General features: G+C 35.1%; 1 protein-coding gene across 1 annotated transcript; it reads right to left on the bottom strand.

The window, feature by feature from the left end:
• Nucleotides 1-19,105: 19,105 nt before the first annotated feature.
• Nucleotides 19,106-19,773, bottom strand: LOC105221869 (general odorant-binding protein 56h). The gene is made up of 2 exons (XM_011199003.4): nt 19,614-19,773; nt 19,106-19,546 (listed from the first exon to the last, which is right to left on the bottom strand). The coding sequence occupies exons 1-2, from the start codon at nt 19,665-19,667 to the stop codon at nt 19,229-19,231; spliced, it is 372 nt and encodes a 123-aa protein (XP_011197305.1). The 5' UTR covers nt 19,668-19,773; the 3' UTR covers nt 19,106-19,228.
• Nucleotides 19,774-22,252: the final 2,479 nt, after the last annotated feature.

The raw sequence follows: 22,252 nt of genomic DNA, 5'->3' as shown, positions 1-22,252 counted from the left end.
TTACAATAGATGAACATTGCCATAAAACAATTAGTAAGAATTTAGTACTTTACAACACTGTTTGATCAAAGTTACAGCACTGGTTTGATCAGCTGTTAATTGGCAAGCTGTAGCATGTGCCAAGCATACGATCAACTGCACTGCATTTTACAAACTTACACTCGTGCTTATTGTAGAAATTGTCAAAAAGTACAATACTAATGATGTTGAGAATCGCGATATCGATTTAAAAATAATCGAAAATGAAAAGAAAAACGTTGAAAAGAACCAAGCAAAAAGCGGCTTAGCATACTTTTAGGGGCACAAGTATGAGTTTCTCGCTTGAATGGTTGTCATAAAGCAGTGTTGATATATTTTTGGATAAAATTTGTGTACATATATATGTATATTAAAAGTTAGAAATGTGTGGTATTATTAAATTACTAAATATGTATTTGATTTGTGATTTTGGTATATATGTATGTAGAAACACTGCCTAGGACAGCTGCCACATTCATTTGCTTCAGCGTACAATTTGTTTATGTGTATGTATGCGAACCAATGTGACATACCAAAATCTATATAAATCCCATTTCTAACAAATTTTTGGTGCGCATAAACTTGCAACACAATTTTTATGGGACGGCAAACTTTTAAGCCTAAGAGGTGCAAGCACTGCCGCATTGGACACAATCAATAGTGAAAATTTTCTAATAGAAAATAACAAAATTGCTGTAATGCATAACTAAACTGTTTAATTTGTGGAAATTGTTGCATGTTGCAACCATAGAAATAAACGGAATTTCGCATTGCAATCCCCAGCACGCATGGAGAGTGCATTACGTGCACTTACGTGTACTGTTAGTGCTTACTTATACATATGTAATGATGTATATGTAGTTTATTTAGCATAACAGTCGGCAATCAGTCGCTTTACATACTTATATAAACATACGCTTGTTGCAAGTGTGTTTCTAAACCTTTATTGCCTGCTGCTGCCTGTCATTATTGCTGTTGTTGTTGCTTGCATGCTTATTGCATTCCCAACGATTTGTAGTCGAGTCTATCAATTGCTTATTGGAAACTCTGCTAGTGGGCAATAACGGCAACATATTGCAAACAACAAAGAAGTGCGCAGGTTGCATGGGCTGTATGTGCTTGTATATATATGTGTATGAGCGGGCCACAATGCCGACATTGCTTTCAAAAATGATTAAAATTACTTAGATGTTTTCGAAAATGCGTAAATGCTCAAAGGATTTGCAGTTTATGAAATGTGAAAGAATAACGGCACAAATAATATTTTGTGGTTGAACTACTGTGGGCAAAAAATAGTAAGACTTTTTAGTTTAAATAAAGTTTAAAACCTATTTGTCGAAATATTTTTTCTAGATTTTTTTCAAATTAAAAAAAGTAAAGGAATTGGTGCTTGAAAATCGTTGATTAACAGTCAGAGATCTTGCTGGCATCGTTGGAATATCGGAAGGATCAGTAAAAAACATTTTGAAAAATCATTTAGGCCTAAGAAAAGTGAAAGCCCCATTTTTTCCAAAATACTAATTTTTTTCGAAACAGTTTCGCGTTAACGTCTCTGAAGCAATGCTTTCCGTCTATCAGATATCATTAAACGCATTATTACTGACAATGAGCCTTGGTTCTATGCTTTCGACTCGGAAATAGTCAATCAATCGAAAGATATAGATTTCGAAGAATAAATGGAGAATTCTGAAATTATGAACAAAGTCATACTATTTTTGCTCATTGCAGCAGTTGTATATTCCTCATACATGTTTTAATTGTATTTTATTTCGTTATATTATATTGAATACATTTTTTTAAGCCTTATATTACTATATTGTTGTTGTTTCAGCAGGCTCTTCGTTAAGCCTCTTTTAGTTTGGATTATAAATGTGCTTGTCTTTTTGGCAAAATTCGCATATGTTTCATTGAATATGAAAATATCTCAGTTTTCTGGCAATAGCTTAGAGAGAAGAGTATCTATGAAGTGTAAGTAAGGGTGGAACTTAGTTGAGCACTAGTATGGAAAATATATTATACATTTACATATATATTATACATAAACCTGACAATTCTATTATTATATTTAATATTTTTGTGTTTTTACACCCGTTATTTTTTGGTTACCTTATTTTGCATTTTAGGTGACGATATATAGTAGTATTGCATTTATATAGTATAAGGTACGGTTAGAACTTAACATCAACTTTATAGATTGTCTTATGTAAATAAAAATTATTAAATTTTTGTATTTTTGGTTGTTAGTTTTTAAAATAATATATAATTTATAGACTATTTTTTTTTAGAATTTTTTACTACTCAAATTGGAAACCATTTTTCTTACATTTCGCACACATGTGGGTAGCAAGCACTTGAAATGAAATAATAATAAAGCTACGTTTAATAATTTTAATTTCTTTTAAAAAACATTTTTCTTGTATTTAGCAATCCATACTTCATATTTTAAAAAAAGAAAATCTACTTCAAGCATCTGTAGCGAATTTATGTAGCTCCGTCCTCGCTAATGCCTTTTCACAATGAAGCTTCGTCGGTTGCACGTCAGCCGGAAGTAGAGAGCAGCGACACGTTTTTGTTGCATGACATTTTTCATTCTATTTTCTGCATGCCTTATCAACGCTAAGGGTATATTTATGATACCTTTTAGCATTTAAGTAAATCCACGTTGCCATTACGCGCTTAAATACATGCTTGGCGACAATGTTATACTTTTTTGTCTGTTTGGAAATTTATAATATTCGTCTTGATGTATATTAAAGTTATCTATAAGGCTTGATTTTTAGTTTAGGTTGTATAAAGCTGCATTTAAGTAGGAGGAAAAAAGCAGTGCTGGTTGTGGTATGATAGAAAAATAGCATTAAATAATGTTAATAACAAAAGGGTGAAGCTGGTATTGGAGTGATTGCAGAGACTCTTAGCAAGTCCTGCTTATACACACTCGAGATTTTAACGAAATTTGTTTGGTTTTTTTATTTCATTGGATCCAGTTCAGAGATATAGTGGTCACCGCAAAACGTCATTTTTGAGAGGAGCCTTCGGATATCAGCTGTAGTTTCTTTCCAAATAAATATTTTTACTAGTACTAAGTCTCAAAATACATCTAAAAGATACTATAATACTTGTATGTGTACAAATTTTTGGATCAATAAAGTTTAAAGTTTTCTCAGGAAAAATTCTGGAAAATTCGCTGTTTTTGGCCTTTAACTTTGAATTTAACTTTTTCTTACACCTTGCATTTCATTCAAATTACTTTCATCCTGGATGTAGGCTTATCTGCTTAGGATCAAATAAGATGAAAAACGCTGCCTACATTTAGGAGAACATATCATTTTTATATTTTTATTTATTTTTACAAAATATTTAAAGCCTGATTTTGATTAAAATATACATATGTATAACATATTAATATACATATAATTTCATAGACTATAAGTTTGTCTTTTTTGAATACTAGTCTATGAATCTATATTTATTAAGAATCTTTCATAAATTATTGGATTATTAGAATACTAGTCTACGAATCTATATCTATTCAGAATCTTCCATTTAAGTATAAGGTAAACTAATATACTAATACTTTATAATAATATTTCTTATACAGAGCCACGCTTTAAAATCCGCACAAAAGAAAAAGGTAATGAAAAATAAGAAATGCTGAATTTACTACAACAAAAAAATGACATAGCGTTGCAGGTGAAAATATGATATTAACAACAGTCAACAAAGCCAACAACCGCATTAGAGCCGTTACATAAATAATAACCACACCACAAAATACACGGAAGAGCGGAAGCATACAGAAAGGCGCGAAGCACTATGTCAAAACCGAAAAACAGCCGAAAACTGTAAACATAACAAAAGGTTTGCCAAAGCTAAGTTGAGAAAATAACAATTTTATAGCGAAATAACAATGCAATGATGAAAAGTCAGGCAAAATGCGGGTACAAAAAAATTGAGTAAAGAAAGGTATTTGAAATATAAAAGATATTACGGTGTAGTTATGAGAATGCACGCAGCCATATGAGGAGCAAACACTGTAAACGTGACAATAAGAAGGCATGGCTACATGGTACAACAACGCACGCAACATTTCATACAATGATAATGATTATAAGGTGAACGTAAACGCGGGTGAATGAACGCACACTTGAGTTTTTCATGTTTGCCAAATGCCGATACCCAACGGCAGGTGAGAGCGGCAAAGAAAGGTAAGGCAGCTTCTTTGTTCCACCGCTAAGCTCCCTTGCTGTAAAAATTCAAAAGATAAACGCGCTGCCTGGCAGCTGATTGAAGAATTTTGTCATCTTTATAGCCGTGCGTGCCTGCACACACTCGAAAGCGAGCTTTTATGTGTTGTGGAGGTATATATATGTGTGTGTGGTCGCAAAGTCAAGGGCGCTGTAGCAAACTTCTTTTCAGTTAGCCATAAAATATAAAAAGTGACATTTTACTTCAAAGTGTTTTGTGTAGTGTGAAAGGTTAAGAGATGAACGCAAAACTGACGTGCAAAATGCACATAAAAGAACGATGACTAGTGGCTTTAAGCGAAGAAAATATCATAAATTTTTAAAAGCTTATCAAGAAATTTCGCAAGAAATGGTATATGCGACATTTGAAGGGCGAATTTGTAGACGTTGGCAAAGCGTGTGTCATGGCGTATACGTAATCAAACTTAGAGGAAGTTGAGCGCTTGTCACCTACGCTTTTTTGGTCGAGTAAATGTACATGAAAAGTGTAAAAAGTTACTTCCAAACACAAAATAATAATTGAGTTTTTTTACTGAAGGTAGACAATAATATTATTTCATTCAACGACAGCCGTTTCCGCGACAATCGGGTCTAAGTAACCGAAACTAACCCGGTTTTTAACCGGTCAAATACTGCCAACTCAGCAACTTTCCTCGAAATTACTTTAGAAGTATTTTCTAACACTACAATAACAATAAAAACCACAACATTTTTTATATATTTTTTAAATACATTCAACTTAGACATTAAAGCCTTGAAAATAAAGCTGAAAGCAAGAAATATGACGCCTAATATCCACACAGCTTATAGCCCCACATTCACATACATATTTGACTGTTCCTAAACTATTTCTTATTCACTAAAGATGCTTAGAATAATTTTGAATTAAATACGGAGCACGTAATTTTAAAGCTTTAACAACTTAAATCAAGCTTTTTCCCCAAGCGCAATGCAATCTTCTCTTGCATTAAATAATTTCCATTTTATGCAACTAATAATGGGTATAAGCAGTAATGTAAAATAACCTGCAGCTATTTGAAAGACATTTACTCAAACACGCATTTACATTGGCTCACATACATACATACATACATACAAGCGTAAAAAGTACAAAAAATTGCACAACTCTAAAATGTATATACACCCACACTTTCTATATGCGCATAATACGCACGCAGCAAAGCAAATATTTATATATATGTGCATATAAAAAATACATACATACATATGTATATACAAAAGCATACATCTTTGCGCACATTTATGCTTAATAATGTTTAAAATGTTAAGTTTAATCCGCACAGCTGAAAGTTTTCCCAGCAATTGACCTCAACTCGACCTCTTCGCAAATGCACACACACATATACACAAATAAGCACACACAAGCATTATCTAATTGCCTGGCAGGGCTTATGAACGGGAGGTAGAGGCAAATACAAAACCGCAGAAAGTATTTTATACAATTAAATGCCTTAATTTCAGGGTTTGCCGGGAACCCAGCTTTAATACTCCTACATAAAGGCCACAAATACATGCACAAAGTAATAAATATAATTGAATTGAAATGCCGAGTAATTCTGCGTAAAAAATGATAACTTTAAGAGCAATTTGGTAATGGAAAGCTGTACAAAGTGAAAATAACTGATTGAATTGAGGAAGGGTCTATCTACTTTCTAATCTGTCTTTTGTCGCTATTTAAAAAAAGTTCTATTTTAGACAAATTTTTCAACTATTTTCATAAATAGATTTTTTAAGCGTGTTCATATGACTTTTTTTTGTAAACTTTCGTAAATTATGAAATAATCCATTAACAATATTTTAAGGTACTTGATAGCTCGTTCATCTCAAATTGCTATCGAAAAAAAGGTTACCGTAAATCCAAGCTTAAACGGCCAAACCAAATCCACTTAAGAATTATTTATGCAGCGCATTTCCATGCTTCCTTCTTGACCATTGCATGGCTAAGTCGCAAGTGCAACGCAAATGATGTGATATGAATGAGCGTTATCGTCATCGAGTGCACTGCTTGGTAATCAACAAATTCTTTAAAGCAAGAAGAAAATGCTGCTGAGATGAGCAATAGAAGCTGCAATTTGTATGAAAAACAGCACGAAGCGGACGGTTATTTTTCCAGCATTGCATAGAATGTAAAGAGGCGTGAAAATCATAGTTGATTAGTCGTTTAATAATATGGAAAATAGGCCTGGCACTTTAAATGTCTACAAGTGGTACTCAACAGATTGAGAAAACGCCTTTTATATAGTTATACACTTAATATATAGTAGAGTTTTACATACACTTAATACAAAGTAGAGATGCCAACAGTTTGCGTAACTTATTATATAATTTCAGTTATTCATTTGAAAACAAAATAACAGTAAAAATCTCCTTATTTCCAATTTCTACGTAAACTAATAAAATTTGTAATGATTCTGACAAAAAAAAAAAAATAATTGTATTCAGCACGTCTAAAAATGCAATTCAGCGCGAGTTTTGAAACTTATAGCAACAGTTGTATTGAGTTCGTTTTCATTGCTGCTTTCAAAACTGCGCTGAATTCATATATAAAATTTAATAAAAGTAAAAAGTTCTCTATGTCTAATTTTTATGTAATTAAAAAAAATGTGAAATTATTCTAAAAAAAACAATTAAAATGTATTCAGCACATTTAAAAAGTCAATTCAACGCGAGTTTAGAATGATATTGCAACTATAATATTGAGTTTGCTTTCATTGCAGTGCTTAAAACTGCGCTGAATTCATATAGGAAATATAACTATTCGACTAACATTGTGTTTTCAAAAGTAAAAATATGTGGAATAGTGTTATTTTATTCAGCATTTTTACACGATACGACAGCAAGATTATAGACCGGTTTTATTTTCGCCATCGCCAATCTGACTTTTGTGAAAACGGTACTTTAACTGTAAGTATTGTATATACTTTGTTTTTTTGCTGCTATTTTACTCACATAGAATTTCTACTCCACATCCGATGCCAATAATCTTATTTTCTCGCCGGCTTTCATTATCCACAGTCAATTGAGTGGCTTCATTCATTTGCACGCTATCAAATTATGAAGTTGCTGCATTCCCTTGCAGACGGTATGTGTATATGTAAATACCTCAACTGGTCGTGCTGATGAGCGCTGCAGATACGCTGACAGTGCGTTGAACGTTATGAACCTGATTTTTGAGGCGCTGACAAACGAAGATTAGACCGATAAACATACTTGTTGTTTGGTGCATAAAAACTCCGAACTTGTTGATTGCGAACTCATATAGAAGACGCTTTAAATGTTGACCAAAAGCTGCTGAATGCATTAGGAAATTAATAAATGATGCTGAAAACGTGTTTTTTAATATTCTAATATAAATATTTGTAGAATTTTTCAAGAGCAAGTGCTACTTGCCTCTTTAAAATCATATTCAGTCGTTAATAATTAACATAGCAAGACTTTTGAGTTTATATATTTTTAGTTTGCTTTCAAAACTCTAATTCAGCTCATTTGTTTGCAATTCAGCTCGCCATTTTTTTAAATATTCCTTGCTAATTTTTTTCTGAACATACGTTTTTGGTTTTGCTTTAAAAACTTTTATTCAGCTCATTTGTAAGCAACTCAGCGCGCCATTCTTTTTTAAATAATCGATACCAAATGCAATAATTTTTAATTTTTGAATAAATTCAACACACTTGCACGTAAATTTTATAACCAAAATTTAAAGTAATTACATTTTGAGAAACCAGTACAAAGACAGTGACAAGTCTAAGCTCAGAATGAATTTCTTGTCTGTAACCAATTGGAGGCGTAGATGGTTTAACTCACCTCAATCCAATCAATGGTGGCGCTAACGATAAAATATATGTATGAACATACTTATAGTAACAACATGTGTTGTTTTTGTAGCATTGCCGTCTTTGAATCATTAGGTGCAAAGTAGTTAAATATTTTAACCATTTCTCATTTCTCCTACCCGTACAGTATGTGACAAGGATTGGGAAACTTTTGCAATTGCATTCGTTTTTATTGCTATCACTGCGAGCGTTGGAGCAACTTTAGCGATTTTTTGTTGCTTTCTAAAAATCGCATTTCGTCGCACAGCATGTTGACAGCGTGAAATTGATGGAAAAGGTGTTACAGCGTGTACAATTCCGAGGAAAGCTAAAAAGAAGAAAGTGAAAAGTTTTCGAGAAAAAGCCGAGACAAGTGACAGCTCATGTGTCAACAACAAAAAGCGCAACAAAAAAAATGTTTTGAACAACAATGCATGTTTTTTTTTTTCAGATTCCGCCTCCGTTTCTATAACACCACTGTGTGAAAAACAGTTGGGTTGGGACACCAACTGCTGTGTTCGGTTTAAACGCATATCGCTTTGATTTCCATTATCACAGTTGCATATCTCGGCTGCGCAAGGAGCACAACTAATGTCTGCGCCCGCTCGACATACCTACCAAAGCACCGTCTCGGCAATGAATCGTTGTAGGGATTTAACTAGTCGCAATCTTTGGTGTGTCGCCGCTTGAAAGTTGCAACAAAATTTTTTATTTCCCCTCTTACCCATTTTCCTGTCTGCTGTGGGTAATTCTAATGGACTGGGTTACAAGTTGTTCCGCTTGTGTGCGGGCACTATCAAAAAGCAGCCAACTTCACTTTATGCCACACAGTTGGTGTTCTCGCACTCACCGTGAAGCTGGCTGTCTGAATGTCTGGCTGGGAGTTGATTGTGGCGGTGGTGGTGTTGTTGATCTTTGGCGTAGATGCGACAAGATAAATGATTAAGGCATTCAGGCTGTAGCTATCGCTTTCTTAGCCATTGGTTGGCGTGTGTTTCAACGGTGGCAACTGTAACTCTACACCAAAAGTTAGCGGTGTCAGAATCTATTTGCACAAATCTGTTGGTAATTTTGCCATTGAACCCAGTGAGCAATTAAAGCTTTAGGCCGGAAGTTTCCAAATGTGAAGGTAATGTTATTTTATGGAGCTTAAAGCAAAGATTTTTGATTTTGAAAATGAAGATTTTTTCGAAGTATGAGCTGACTTGTTTTTATACTTCCATTCACAAAGAAATCCTGGTCAAAATTGCTCGACATAACTTCTGGCGATTTCTAAAGCTAAATATATTGGGGCTACTTCAACAGATTTCGCACAATGAAGGCATAAAAACCGATATAGCTTAACCTGTGAATTAAAGAAAGCGCCGATGGCGTTGGTCCGAAAGCAAGAACTTTGAAAATAGACTTAAGGACATATTAGGAGGATGAGAACTGAAGGAATTGGTATAAAACCAAAGGCTCAAACCTGGGTAAGGTTAACAAACTTTCCGGCCTCACTATCGATACATCCTCCAATGTATCATGCCGTGAGGACCCCAGATACTCACAGCGTAGTCTTGCCAATGTAGGACAAGTGCGCAAGCGATGCTTCATAATAACTTATAGATCACATACTATATACGAGTATTATCTATTACATTATCTTCAGTTAAGTTCCTAAGTTGGATCACTCACAGCTCTCAGTTATTGCTCATTGGCTTAAACCAATTTTATAAATTTGAAAACAAATATATAGCACGTAGATATGTATGTATGTACACTTGGATGCATTTTCATCATTGCCAATCTCAAATAATCTAACTGGTTCACAGTTCGAGTGGCAAAAATCTTCCATCAAGCAAATACTAACGACGACAATCCAACAAACATACACCAGCTCAACGAGTATATGACGAATGGCATGCGGTAGCAGAGCAGAGCAAACAAGCAGTCAGTCAGAAACGTAGTATAGAGAGGACATCGCTTGCTATGTTTACAAATAGTCAGCAAACAATGTAGACAGACGTACTGACAGCAACGCTGCACTCATAGACGGTTAGACAAACGCACCGAGTTCGAGTTGAGTTAGGAGAAAACTAATGACTCGAGTGCTTGTTGACTGTACGTAGTTTAATTTACTTTAGCTTCATAACCAGCCAACGAGCTGACTACTGACTTTGCATTGCCTGGCCTTTGAAATCTGCTTTGGATATATATACATATGTATGTATGCCTGGATTGCATCAGTTATGCATCCTGTGTATGTGTGGTGATCCCTGTAACAAATTTTATATGCATAACAAGTTCAGAGTTCAACTGAGTTGAATGCTGAGTTGGTGGCACAAAAGTTCGGCGCTGTTAAGTGGCATTGTTGGCAAAGAGGCAATAATAACTATGGAATCGAAATACATTCGTACATTTATATTTGTTTTGCTGTATACTATAGTAGCCATATATCTATGGGCTGTGCATACCGAGATCACTCACTCAGCAACTTTTCCACTCAACTCACAGCCGTATCATCCACTGCCATTCATTCAGCATTCATTTAATAACTACAAAATACTAAAAATATGCATTTAAATTATTCATTTCTTCAGCTACAACTTGAGCAATGTTAATTCAGCAAATTGCAGATTTAAGTGTTCAACTACTGCAATATGAAAAGTGAAGTTAGCTGCATTAAAAATGCATGGCTGCACTCATTTCAGTTGCAGGCTACAAAATTGTTAAGGGATTTAATCAAAATGGCAAATATATTTTTGCCTGAAAACACTTTTGGTTATATTTTACTTTATTTTCTTCCACTTTGATTGAAACAGCAAAGAAATTGGGCATTTTTCATTTAATTTAAGTTTTGCTGGCTATTGTCTATATTAGTGTTGTAATTTGCAATGCCTAAGGTGTATTCAGCACCAATTCAGCGGCAGTAATACGAAAACTTGAAGCTTGAATTATATTTTATAAGTGTTAAAATTTAGTTTTGAAAGATTTAAATTGATATATTAATGCATATTTATTAAATACAGTTGGATTACTAAGACAAAGTATTATCCTTTCGTGCTAAATTTCTGCACTCAGATAATAAATTTGCTGAAATTACTATTTGTTTTAATCAGAAATGTTTATTATAAACATTTGTAGTATACTTAATTGCTTTGGGTGATATTCAGCTGATTTAACTGAAATTCAGCACCTCATTTGTTGCGCTGAATAACACGAATTTCCAAAATTATGTATAAACTGTACTGCTCAGCACAATATCTCCACTTTCATGCGTTGTTAGCATTATCAATTGGAAAACTCAGTTTACAATCCTTTACGATTTTTATGCGCAATTTGATCAGCGTAATAAATCATGCGGTTGCAGCCTGCCACTAGGAAACTTCATCTGTAATGCGGACTGACGACATTTCACGCTGTGTAGCGTGGTGTCAAAGGCATGCAGAGAGGAGTTGAAAGAAAAAAGTACACTTAAATGGAAAACACAAAAATATGCTTGGAAAACACACAAATATAAATGGTGAAAAATGTACAATGCACTTTTTACAACCCCATTTCAATCCATGTTAACGTACTTGCTATTCGCTTCTACTTGTATTTTTATAAAAAATAAAATAAATGGCTTTGGCGAAGCGTTTCGTGTTGCGGCCAAAGTAATCAATTGCTTGTGGCAACGACGGAAGTTCAATTGCACGCGTCGGAATGCGTAAAAAGTTATATTTATAAGCAAAAAAAGAAAGTTTCAGTAAACTTGAAAAATGAAAATTCGCAAGTTAACTAATGAAAAAGTCAAGAATGAGCGGTGTGTTAAGCGATAAAGTAAAATATATGTACAGTAATAAAAAGTAAATAATTTTTCTTTTCGCATTTACCGCCAACAAAACTGCATTGCTTCTCTAGACATCATTCATGTCATTTTTTTTTACTCAACTTGGCAAAACATAACGGCACTTCATTCGCCCACAAATGTAAATAAACAAATGGATGTCTGAAATGAAAATTAATGAAAATTGCTCCTAACCCTTCACCTTAGTAGCCAGTGGCCAGCAGCCATCATGGATAATACCGCTTTCACCTGTGCCGACACTTGGTTGCATTTGAAAATTAAAATGGTTTGCTCACGGCCGTTGAAAGTGAGGAGAAAAAGTTTGTACTTAAAAAAAAGTTGCTCTTTAATATAATTGAAGGTGATCATTCGTCGTAGTTTTAATTATTACATGCAATTCAGCGGCAATATTTTTACTTAAAGTAGTCAGCTGTAGCTTCCTTTACATATATATATCACTTTGCCATATTCAGCTCTATTTTGCTTAATCATTAATTAAACTTAAAAATTTATTAATTATGTATTGAATCGAACTTGTTCCAAAGAACTTACGTCGCTAAATAAAGCTGAATTAAGCCTAATTAGCATTGAATCACGCTTTTAACTTGGCTTATAAATTGATGTTTCCAAATAAATGCTAATTCATAATCAACAGCTGAATAATGCCCAAGCTTTGCGAAATAGTAGAAGCGGGTGTAAGTTTTAAGACAGTTCTTTAATGGATTAATTTAAATAAGCCGATTAGAAAATTACCGCCACTAAATTGCGCTAATAACAAACATAAAGTTTAGACTTATTTGATTATATGCCTCCTGCTTATTACTAGTAGAAAATTGAGTTATGGGAAATTATTGTTTGCTGAATAAATCTTGCGCTGAATTCGAAAAAAGTTTAATATTTCAATATCAATCAATATTTCAATCTTAATATTACTTTTTGCTACACTAAAAATACATATTTTCGTATTCAGCAGAAAAAAATTGTGCTGAATTTGAAACAGAAAATTGCGGAAGCAGATTTCAATCTTAATATTATTTTTTAGTGGACTAAAAAACCTATTTTCTTATTCAGCAGGAAAAAATTTAAACGAAGTCGAATTATTTGTAAATACAGATGAAATCTAAGGTTAAACATTAATAGATATTTTTTTGTTAAATTTTGCATTATTTCAGCGTCTATAGGTTTGCTGAATTCGATTATATGTATATAGTGATTTATAAAAAATAAAAAGATGAAATCACTTAAATCATTATTAGCTGTAAGTCTCAGCTAAATGCAGAAAAAACCAGCAGAGTGTAAAAATGCAGTATTCTGTTAAATAATTAATAAGTTGCATATTTACTGTACTGGCTGAATACGAAACACTTAACATTTTTTTGCCTTCACTTTGCTGAATTTGCTTGCATGTAGGCTGTTGTACAGAAAGTGTAATTATTTAGTTACATATTGACTTTAAAATTTTGCTGAATAGGAAAAAAGTGAGCTGAATTAAAAATCGAATTGAAAAAAAAAATAGTAAACTACTTCAACTCAAATCACTGAATTCGTTATTAAGCTAAGTGTCAGCTAAATGTAAGAAAAAAACAAGCTGACATTAAAAAGTAAAGTTTGCTTTCAAATAAATAATAATTTTCAGCTGAATAAAAAAAATATATTTCTTTGCCTATACTTTGCTGAATATGTTGACAAGTGTGCTGTTATATAGAAAGTATAATTATGTATTCAAATATTGACTTTAAAATGTTGCTGAATATGAAAACAGTGAGCTGAATTAAAAATGTAATTGCAGATTGTTGCTTTTGGCTAAGAAATAATGAGTTTTTGAATATCAAATGAGCGCTGAATAGAGCTCAATATTTTTTTTTGATTCTAAATTAATGTAGTTTGTGCTTATGAACTGCCATCGGAATCGTAATTAGTATTTTGAACTGTTAAATGTCGCTGAATATTAAACATATTAAGTCTTTAAATTAGCCCTTACGCTGCATAAATTCTTCTTTATACTCACACAAACATATATACATATGTATACTGAGCGGAAGTTACATATGTAAACAAAAGATTAAAAGTTGCTCTTTCAATTCAAAACAAATATTTCTTTTGCTTTACACTTGACTTGCAACCGTTTTCATGCTTCATTCAAGCCTTCTGCAGGCGAATTGTAAATGCTGACACTGAAAACATATATTTCGCAAAGGAATTTATGCGTTATGTACAGACATACACACAACGAATACGCCTGTCCATTTGCCTCGACTTGTATAGCTGCGTATACTCCCATTGCGGTGTGTGTGTGTGAATGTTGGTGTGGCTGGGATATGAAAACAAATTCTTTACTCTTACGCTTCGTTTAAATAAATGCAATGCAATTCAGCAAAAAATATTTTTTATCATATTTGCACAGTGAATGACTCCGAGGTGCCGAGAATGAAGCATAGCTGCCATTTTCGCCCCTCCAGGGGTAGTCACATAGTCATATTGGTGGCCAGTGATGGCTAAGAGAGTGCGTTGCAAGTCGGATCGAGGGCTGCCAGCGTTGCCTACGTTGACGTTGGAGTTGATGCTGATGCATGACAGCAAACAAAATATGTACAAACAGTAATAACGACCGCAGAGAGGAGAGTCGAGTCGTCGGTAGGAGTATAGCGTTTGAACGCACTGACTGTAGAGGACGAAGAGAGCGCGGTGGGGTGGCAGCGGCAAAAATTTAAACAATTCCAATGAAACATCAGACAACAACTGGCGGCAGTGTGGCCGTGGACCGGCGGGCAGACGACTGCATTCATGCAGCCCCATCAATTGTGGCAGGCGGTAGACTATGCATAGGCAGGAAAGTTATGCCGATGCAGGCAAATAGACACCGACAGACAGAGCAGCGGCAACGGCCTGGACAGCAGGTTAGCTGGCATTACGTAAAAGTTGGAATGGCATGCTTTGGAGGGGAGGAGTTGCAAGTGGATAAGGTGTTGTGTCGGCATGTGCCAGAGGGAGAGATAGAGAGAGAAAATAATAACAACAGAGTTAAGGCAGCGGCAGCTATGGCTGGGGAATGCCGTGAATACTGCCGAGCGCCTAGTTGTATGCAAAGGAATGTGTATTCAGGCATAAAAGGCATTGACATTGTAAAAATTGTTGAATGGACTGAATTGTGGTGCAAAAGCGGCAAAATAAATTACAAACAAATACGGAAAATATTGAAAAAAGTGCAAATAATATAAAATGAGTTGAGAGGAAGGACGCAGAAGAGCGAAAATGAATGGCATGCCTTGCCATACTGCGGCATGCAGACGCAGAGGGCAGTAAAGCGCTGAGTAAAGCGCAAAAAAGTAGTTAACCGAAGATTGAAATGTAAAATAAATAAATGCGGCCGTACACCTGCCTCTTTCCTCTGCAGCGAACTCCATTAAAGTACGCCAGATTCTTGCAGCGAAAAAGTCAGCATTAAGCGACCTCAAAGTATGCAACGCGCTGCGAGTAACGCAGCAGCATTTGTCGTCCTCTGCGTGGTCTGTCTGTTTACCTGGCGCTGACTGGCTGGTAACTTATGACGATAACACGTGCGCTGCGTCACGTGCACTTGATCGCCATATTTGTCAGGTGGAAATGATGATGCCAATATGTGTGTGTTCTTTTGTGTGTGTTGGCTTTTGTGGCAAGTTGATTATTATGGGCTTTAGTGGCGGCGTCATCTATTGGCACTCCAGTGCGGCACATACATACTTATATATGTATTAAGTTCTTTGTATGTGTGACCATGTTGAGTCCATTGCAAAACTCTGTAGCTGTGGCATCTGCATTACGCCTGATTTATGACTGATTACATTTTTGCATTCCATGTACCGTTGGCTGAATGAAGTGACGATGCACTGTGCGTTGCATACTTTTATGAGCCTATACATTTCATAAAATTGTTGGGAAATAATGAATTACATTTGGCAGTAAAAAGTCCTGCTCTATAGGCAAAGATTGCTGCAATGTAATGTAGCATACATTACTTGTATTCAGCTGTTCCTGAAATAGCGCGGACTGTAAGAAATTCGTATATTTTCAGCATTTAGTGTACAATGTGTGGTATTCAGCGCGTTATACACTTGTTCAGCGCAACTTTAAGAGTGTACTTTATGTAAGTTGTAAAACGTATTATAAATTTTAAGTGTAGTAAGTTCATTAAGCAACATATTAATATATAAATTTGATATTTGGTATGCATATAAATAGGAAAATTTCAAAGTTATAACCTTAGGCGTTATATTTAAATGATAACTACTTGCCTATTGAGTGTCAGTCGTCATTATATTTATCACTTTTAAATCATTACATCTTATTTGTATGATGTATTTATTCATATTTTAATAAAATCTAATGCTATTTTTCTTTTTGAAATTATTCAGCGGAATATCAGCTTCATTCAGCAACAGTCCCTGGAAAGCTATCAACAAGGACTATATTTTTGGTATGTTTTAGACAATTCAGCTCAATTCAGCAACTTTAATATGTATATTTAAGGGTATTCATGGCTTTAGAATTATAACAGTGGTGTTATTTTTTGCGAGTTTCAAGAATTCCACTAAGATTTGTTTAAAGTTGCTCTTAACTAAAAATTAGAGTGTTTTAACTTTTATTAAATTGATATCAAGACTCTTCACTATTCAGCGGAAAAATTAGCTTTATTCAGCATCATTTTTTGGAAATATATTAACAAAAAATAAGCTTTAGGTAATTTTTAAGCAATTGAGCTCAATTCAGCAACTATAATATATGCTCCAAGTTATTTATAGCTTTAAAGATATTACAGTGTTGTTTCTTTTGTGTGATTTTTAACAATTCAGCTCGGAGTTACATGAAGAAATATGATGTTTTAAACTATAAAGTTAAAATATTTTCTTCTTTAGTTCAATTAAAATCAAAACCATTCCCTATTAAGCGGAAGAGTTGAAACTATTCAGTAATAGCTCTTAGTTCTCACTAACATTAGGTTTTACGTACTTTCTAGGCAATTCAGCTCAATTCAGCAACTATAATATATACTCCAAGTTATTTGTAACTTGAAAAATTTAACACTACAGTTACTTTTTCGCGATTTTTGACAATTCAGCTCGGTGTTTCATGAAGAAATATAATGATTTTAAATAAAAAGTTGGGGCTATCACTTCTTAATTCAAATAATAAATTGTAATATCAACACTTCGGTTGCTGTTGAGAGTCTTCCTTCAAAATAATGTTCTAAAGGAGTTTCCCTTGCTTGGGTTTAATATTTAAACCACAAAATAAAGTTAGTCTTGCATTTTAATTAGCAGCTACGAATGATAAGGTAAGGAAACCCTAAAAAAAATGTGTGCAATTTCATCACTGCATTTCTAATGAATTAACCGTGTATTAAAATGCAAAAGAAAATTTAATAGAACCGCAAAGCAATATAATAAAAGAGTAAAATTCAACTGTGAAAAAAATAATAAAAAATATGGATACTTGCCTATGAAATTCTGCAAAACCTGCCATCACTCATAGAAGACTTGCATAAATATTTTTGCAACACAAAGGAATGCACAAGGGAATAAACAAATAAGAAAAGGCAGCCAAAGCCAACAAGCTGGCAATGAAATATTGAAGAAACAGCCTGCACACGAAAGAGTAGCGAAGAAACGGCGCAGGTGGACGTACAAATTAACAAGAGAGTCTACAAGCAGGCAAACACAGCGCTGCCAACAAAAGAAAGCCAGGCAAGGAAGTAAAGCAAAATAAAATTTGTAAAAAAAGTCAAATAAAGTCAATGCACGCATTTCAATAAAGGCAGCAGCAAGCCGGCAACAAAAGAAAGCACTGGCAGAGCAGCAAAGAAATGCAGTAGAAATCAACATCGAACGCAGGAAAAAGTAAGATTGGCAATGGGAAAAGACCACGACCACGGTGACTGGTTTTAAAACACCACGGCGTATGAGTAATGCCACAGCCGTTTCAGGAAGCAGCCGCCTAGGCAAACAAATTGAATGAAATCAACTCGTTAAAAAGTAAATAAGGCTGATGAATGGATACCGAAAACAGGAAAAAACAGGCGAAAAAACAATAATGATAACAGTAACGAAGCCAAAGCAGATGTTGGTCTGCGCAAGCCGCACGGCTGCCAAGCTAGTTAAGGTTACGAGGGTTGCTGCAGCAAATTGCTGGGTATGGCTGTGGTGGCTAGCACCTACACATTGCATGCTGTTATTGGCTTCAGCAAGCTTTTCAAATAAACCAAGCTAAACAGAAGAACCACCACAGCAGGTAGACAAAGGCACAGGCTGGAAAAAATTCACACACACACATACGCTTGTACAAATGTATGAGTAGGCATCATGTGGCTTGAAGCCTGTAAAGCAAGCACGATCTTCTAAATATTCCAAGCTTACCGCACACAAGCTGCTAGCTGGTTATAAATGTGTATGAAAAAATTTTCTTCCTAATGACTGCATGTGTATGCATTTCAGCAGCAGCACAGGAATAGCAACAACAACGTGCTTGCAAGGTCATACGACGGCCGGAAAGCGAGTGGAAAAAAAATTGCATGAAGCTTACCTGCAAATACGCATGCAGACAGAAAAAATGGTATAGGCTGCCTGTGCTGTCATTGATTACCAGCGTACGCCCACGTTTTTATAAATGTGCAATTGCCAAAGCTTGCAGGTGTATGATAGGTGATGCTTGGTGGCTCAAGCATTTTTAGCAGAGAAACAACGGAAGCGCTCGAGGGTTTATATAATGAATATATTATGATGACATTTGCAGGAAAATTGAGCAGCATCGAATGTAGTTGGTGTTTTGGGAAGCTTTTGCAATTTTTGTCATCTCCTGTTGCAGAAAAGAAGAATGAAAGAAGGAAAGTTATGCAGTAGAGCCGCATAGAATTTAGCTGCTTCTTGGATGAGAAGTGTAGGGGTTTGAAGCCCTAAAACCCCCCTTTGCGTACTCAGTTAACTGATTTTTTAAATAAGGCTACCAACATTTTTCTTATTTTAGCTTTTATATAGAAACCATACATTTTAAAATCCAAGTAATCACTTTATTATAAGAAAAGCTTTTACTTTGTGTTAAGAGCTTTCAAAAAAGTATTGACAACTTTAATACAGGTTGTCACGCGCATTTGAAGTATTTTCCATTACATTTTTTCTCTAGAATTTTTAACTTACATTCATTTATAGGTAAACCATTCAATTAAATCTCACTACAGTTCGAATGTGTAAGTTTATTTATCATTTAGTAAACAATTTTAAACCCACCACCAAAACATTTAAAGAATATTTAACAATTTTGCGCTATTTTTAAATTACAGCCCACGCTTCAAAAATTTACTTTTTCGATAACATGCACGAGGTGATTTTGAAGGCTGTATCACATGGTGTTGAACCAGACAAATCCTTGCATTCATCCACAGCAGCAACTAATTTATCCTCCTTCATCTTAGCTTTAGCCGCATCAGGTTTGAAGTTGCCCGATTCATCCATGATACCTTGCTTCACCATAATACATTGGCTGCTGCACTTCATATTTTCCGGAACAGTTGTTAATTTACCCTCAATAAAGTCGTGGAAATCCTTTGGCGATACATTGTGCTCCTTGTTGCAGTCCTCGATGTATCCGCGCATTTCTGGATCATGTGGATTGCACTGTTGAAGAAATTGGAGGTAGTTGTGTGAAAAATACTTTCCTTTCGTTTTAAAAATGTGAACTTACCAACACAACAGCGCTGCCAACCACTAACAGTGCAATAGTAACAAATGATTTCATGTTGAAATTATTTTTAGGCTCTTATCACCACAAGCTTTGGAATACAAGTTGTTCCACAGCTGTGGTCAGCTCGTATTTATACTGAAAATATTCACTGTAATAGTCACAGATCATTGACTGAGCGATCGCCAGCCGGGGTTTTTCACACTGAATAATTTGTTTTCACTTTTTTGTTGTAATTGCTGATTTTGTCTCCCTCATGAGCGTAGTTCTAATTAAATCGAGATTTTTTGCTGATACTTATTTGTACGCGTAAATTGTTTAGTTCCGCAGCGTGATTTGTCACTTTAACAGCTATTTCGCACGAGACTATTTCAACATGTTTTTCGGTTCACATTTCGTTTGTTATTCGCAAGTTTACTCATTTGTAAATTTAATTTGTATATAAAGTAAATTTTATATTAATTGCAAAAGCCATTAAAAAATTAGTGCATGAATTTTGTCTGACATTTGGAGCTATTAAATGATAGTAGAAAAATATATTAACAACGTAGTATCTATTTTCAGATTATATGAGTTTCAGGTTTTCATTAATGAGTTCAGGTGATCTTTTCATGGCTGGTTTCAGTATTACTTCAATTAAAATTAACAATTTTGAACGACTGAGATATCAACCACTCTCATTCAGAAAAAATATTGAAAAAAACGAAAATTCCAATGATAAATGTATGGGAACCTAAACGAAAAAAATAGAGACCCCTTAGAGTTAAGGCTTGAGGGAGATTTTTTGCAATCACTAACATTTGAGGGGGTAAGAGTTGAAAAAAAATTAAAAATTTTTTTTGAAGCACCCTAAGTCCCAGTATATTGATAACTTCCAATATAATGCTAAGTGCTAGTGAGGCGATGTGATCCCTATAAGGCAAAATGGATCCAAGGGCTTTTACCATGCGTCTGCAGACTGCTATGCAGTCAACTAGCAGGTGCTCAGGAGTTTCACGCTTCCTGTTGCAGAACCAGCAATTCGCACAAGACGTTAGGCCCATGGTGTACTCGTATTCTTCAGCTTGCAGTGGCCTGATTTTGAGTAACTTTTAGCAACTTGGTGTGGCGCATGCCTTGGAGTTGCTGCCAATATCCCTCTTTACCTGTTCTTCCTCCTTGCGGAGCGGCATTTTATGGTATGAGGACCCTTTTTTACACGGTGTCAAAATCCAATTTTGCTTATGTTAGCAAACGGTCGACATAGACTAGTGCTATAATGGCACATTCCACATCTCGAGCGTATTCGCCTGGGTTACTGAAGATCAAATAAGATTCAAAGTATACCAATGATATTTAGCACTCAGAAATACAGTAGTACTGGCAAGATGATTTATCCGCGTTCTTTTCAAGATCTTCCGACTGTTTATGTATATGTGCTATACTACCGAACTCCCAGTTGCCACGATAGTTAAACAGCTATGGTTCCGAAAATTATTTGAATTTGGAAAAATCTTTTTAGAGGAATACTTTGGAATATCTAAACTATCTAATTGTGAGAAACAAACTCCATGTTTTAAAATTTTCAGACAAAAATACCCCCTTAATTGACATAGAGAAATAACAAGGCATACTTCGACTGGTTGACACAGTATACCGGTAGATGCGACCACGACTGCGTTCGAAACAACTTCTTATGGTTCCATAAATTACATTAAGACTCATGCAGGGTTTGTTCGGAAAGTAATATACTGGATTCGATAAAGGGCTTTCGTAGCTAACGAGCGAGCGACTGGTCAGTTGTATCCGAGCACCTGGAGAGTCAGGACAAATATTTTCGCACGACGTGTTTCTGTGAGTGGTGCAAGCCGAAAATACAGCGTTCGTTAGAGCAGAAGTACGCGATTAAATTCTGTGTGAAACTCGGTAAATCTGCGACAGAAACGATTGATATAATTAAGCAGGCTTACCCAGATGTTGCTTTAGGAAGAAGTGGTGTGTTTTGGTGGCACCAGGCCTTGTTGGAGGGCCTGGAAGAGGTCGCTGATGAATTAGCAAATCCAAAGTGAGAACGATGCTTATTGTCTTTTTTGACATCAAAGGCATCGTCCACCATGAGTTTGTTCCCCTGGACAAACCGTCAACGCCAAGTTTTACGCGGAAGTCCTCAAGAGAGAATCGCAGCCAATTGGAAGTTGGACCACGCCAAAGCCCCGGCTCACACCATCTTTTTAGTGAACAGCTACCTAACCAAGGCCAGCACGTGTTTCACAGCCCAGATGTGGCCCCTCGGCGGCACCTCAAATACCACATAGGCCATTTAGCACTTCAGTCGGAAATTTTCCCTTCAAATAAGTTGAGTAGTATAATCAGTGAAAAGTTTTAGCGACCATTCAATTGTCTGTCATGCACGGAATGCTCACATTCTGCACGCTAATGTAACCGCATTGGCATTACATCTAATTCGCTTACATGGACGCTTGAATAATTTTATTTTTAATGGTTAATACCAGTGCATATATGCAATTAAAATGTGTTGATTTATAGCCTAGGCTTATTACCTAACAACTTTTGCTTTTTAAGCCACATTTTTGATTGCGCTTCTCTCTAATGACTCAGTAATTTAAAAATTAAAAAGCTTCGCAATAATTATGGCTATAAAC

This window comes from Bactrocera dorsalis, chromosome 3, assembly GCF_023373825.1.
Source record: "Bactrocera dorsalis isolate Fly_Bdor chromosome 3, ASM2337382v1, whole genome shotgun sequence".
Taxonomy (NCBI): Eukaryota; Metazoa; Arthropoda; class Insecta; order Diptera; family Tephritidae; genus Bactrocera; species Bactrocera dorsalis.
Note: the sequence above shows the minus strand (reverse complement) of the source record. Positions and strands in the feature narration are given on the sequence as shown.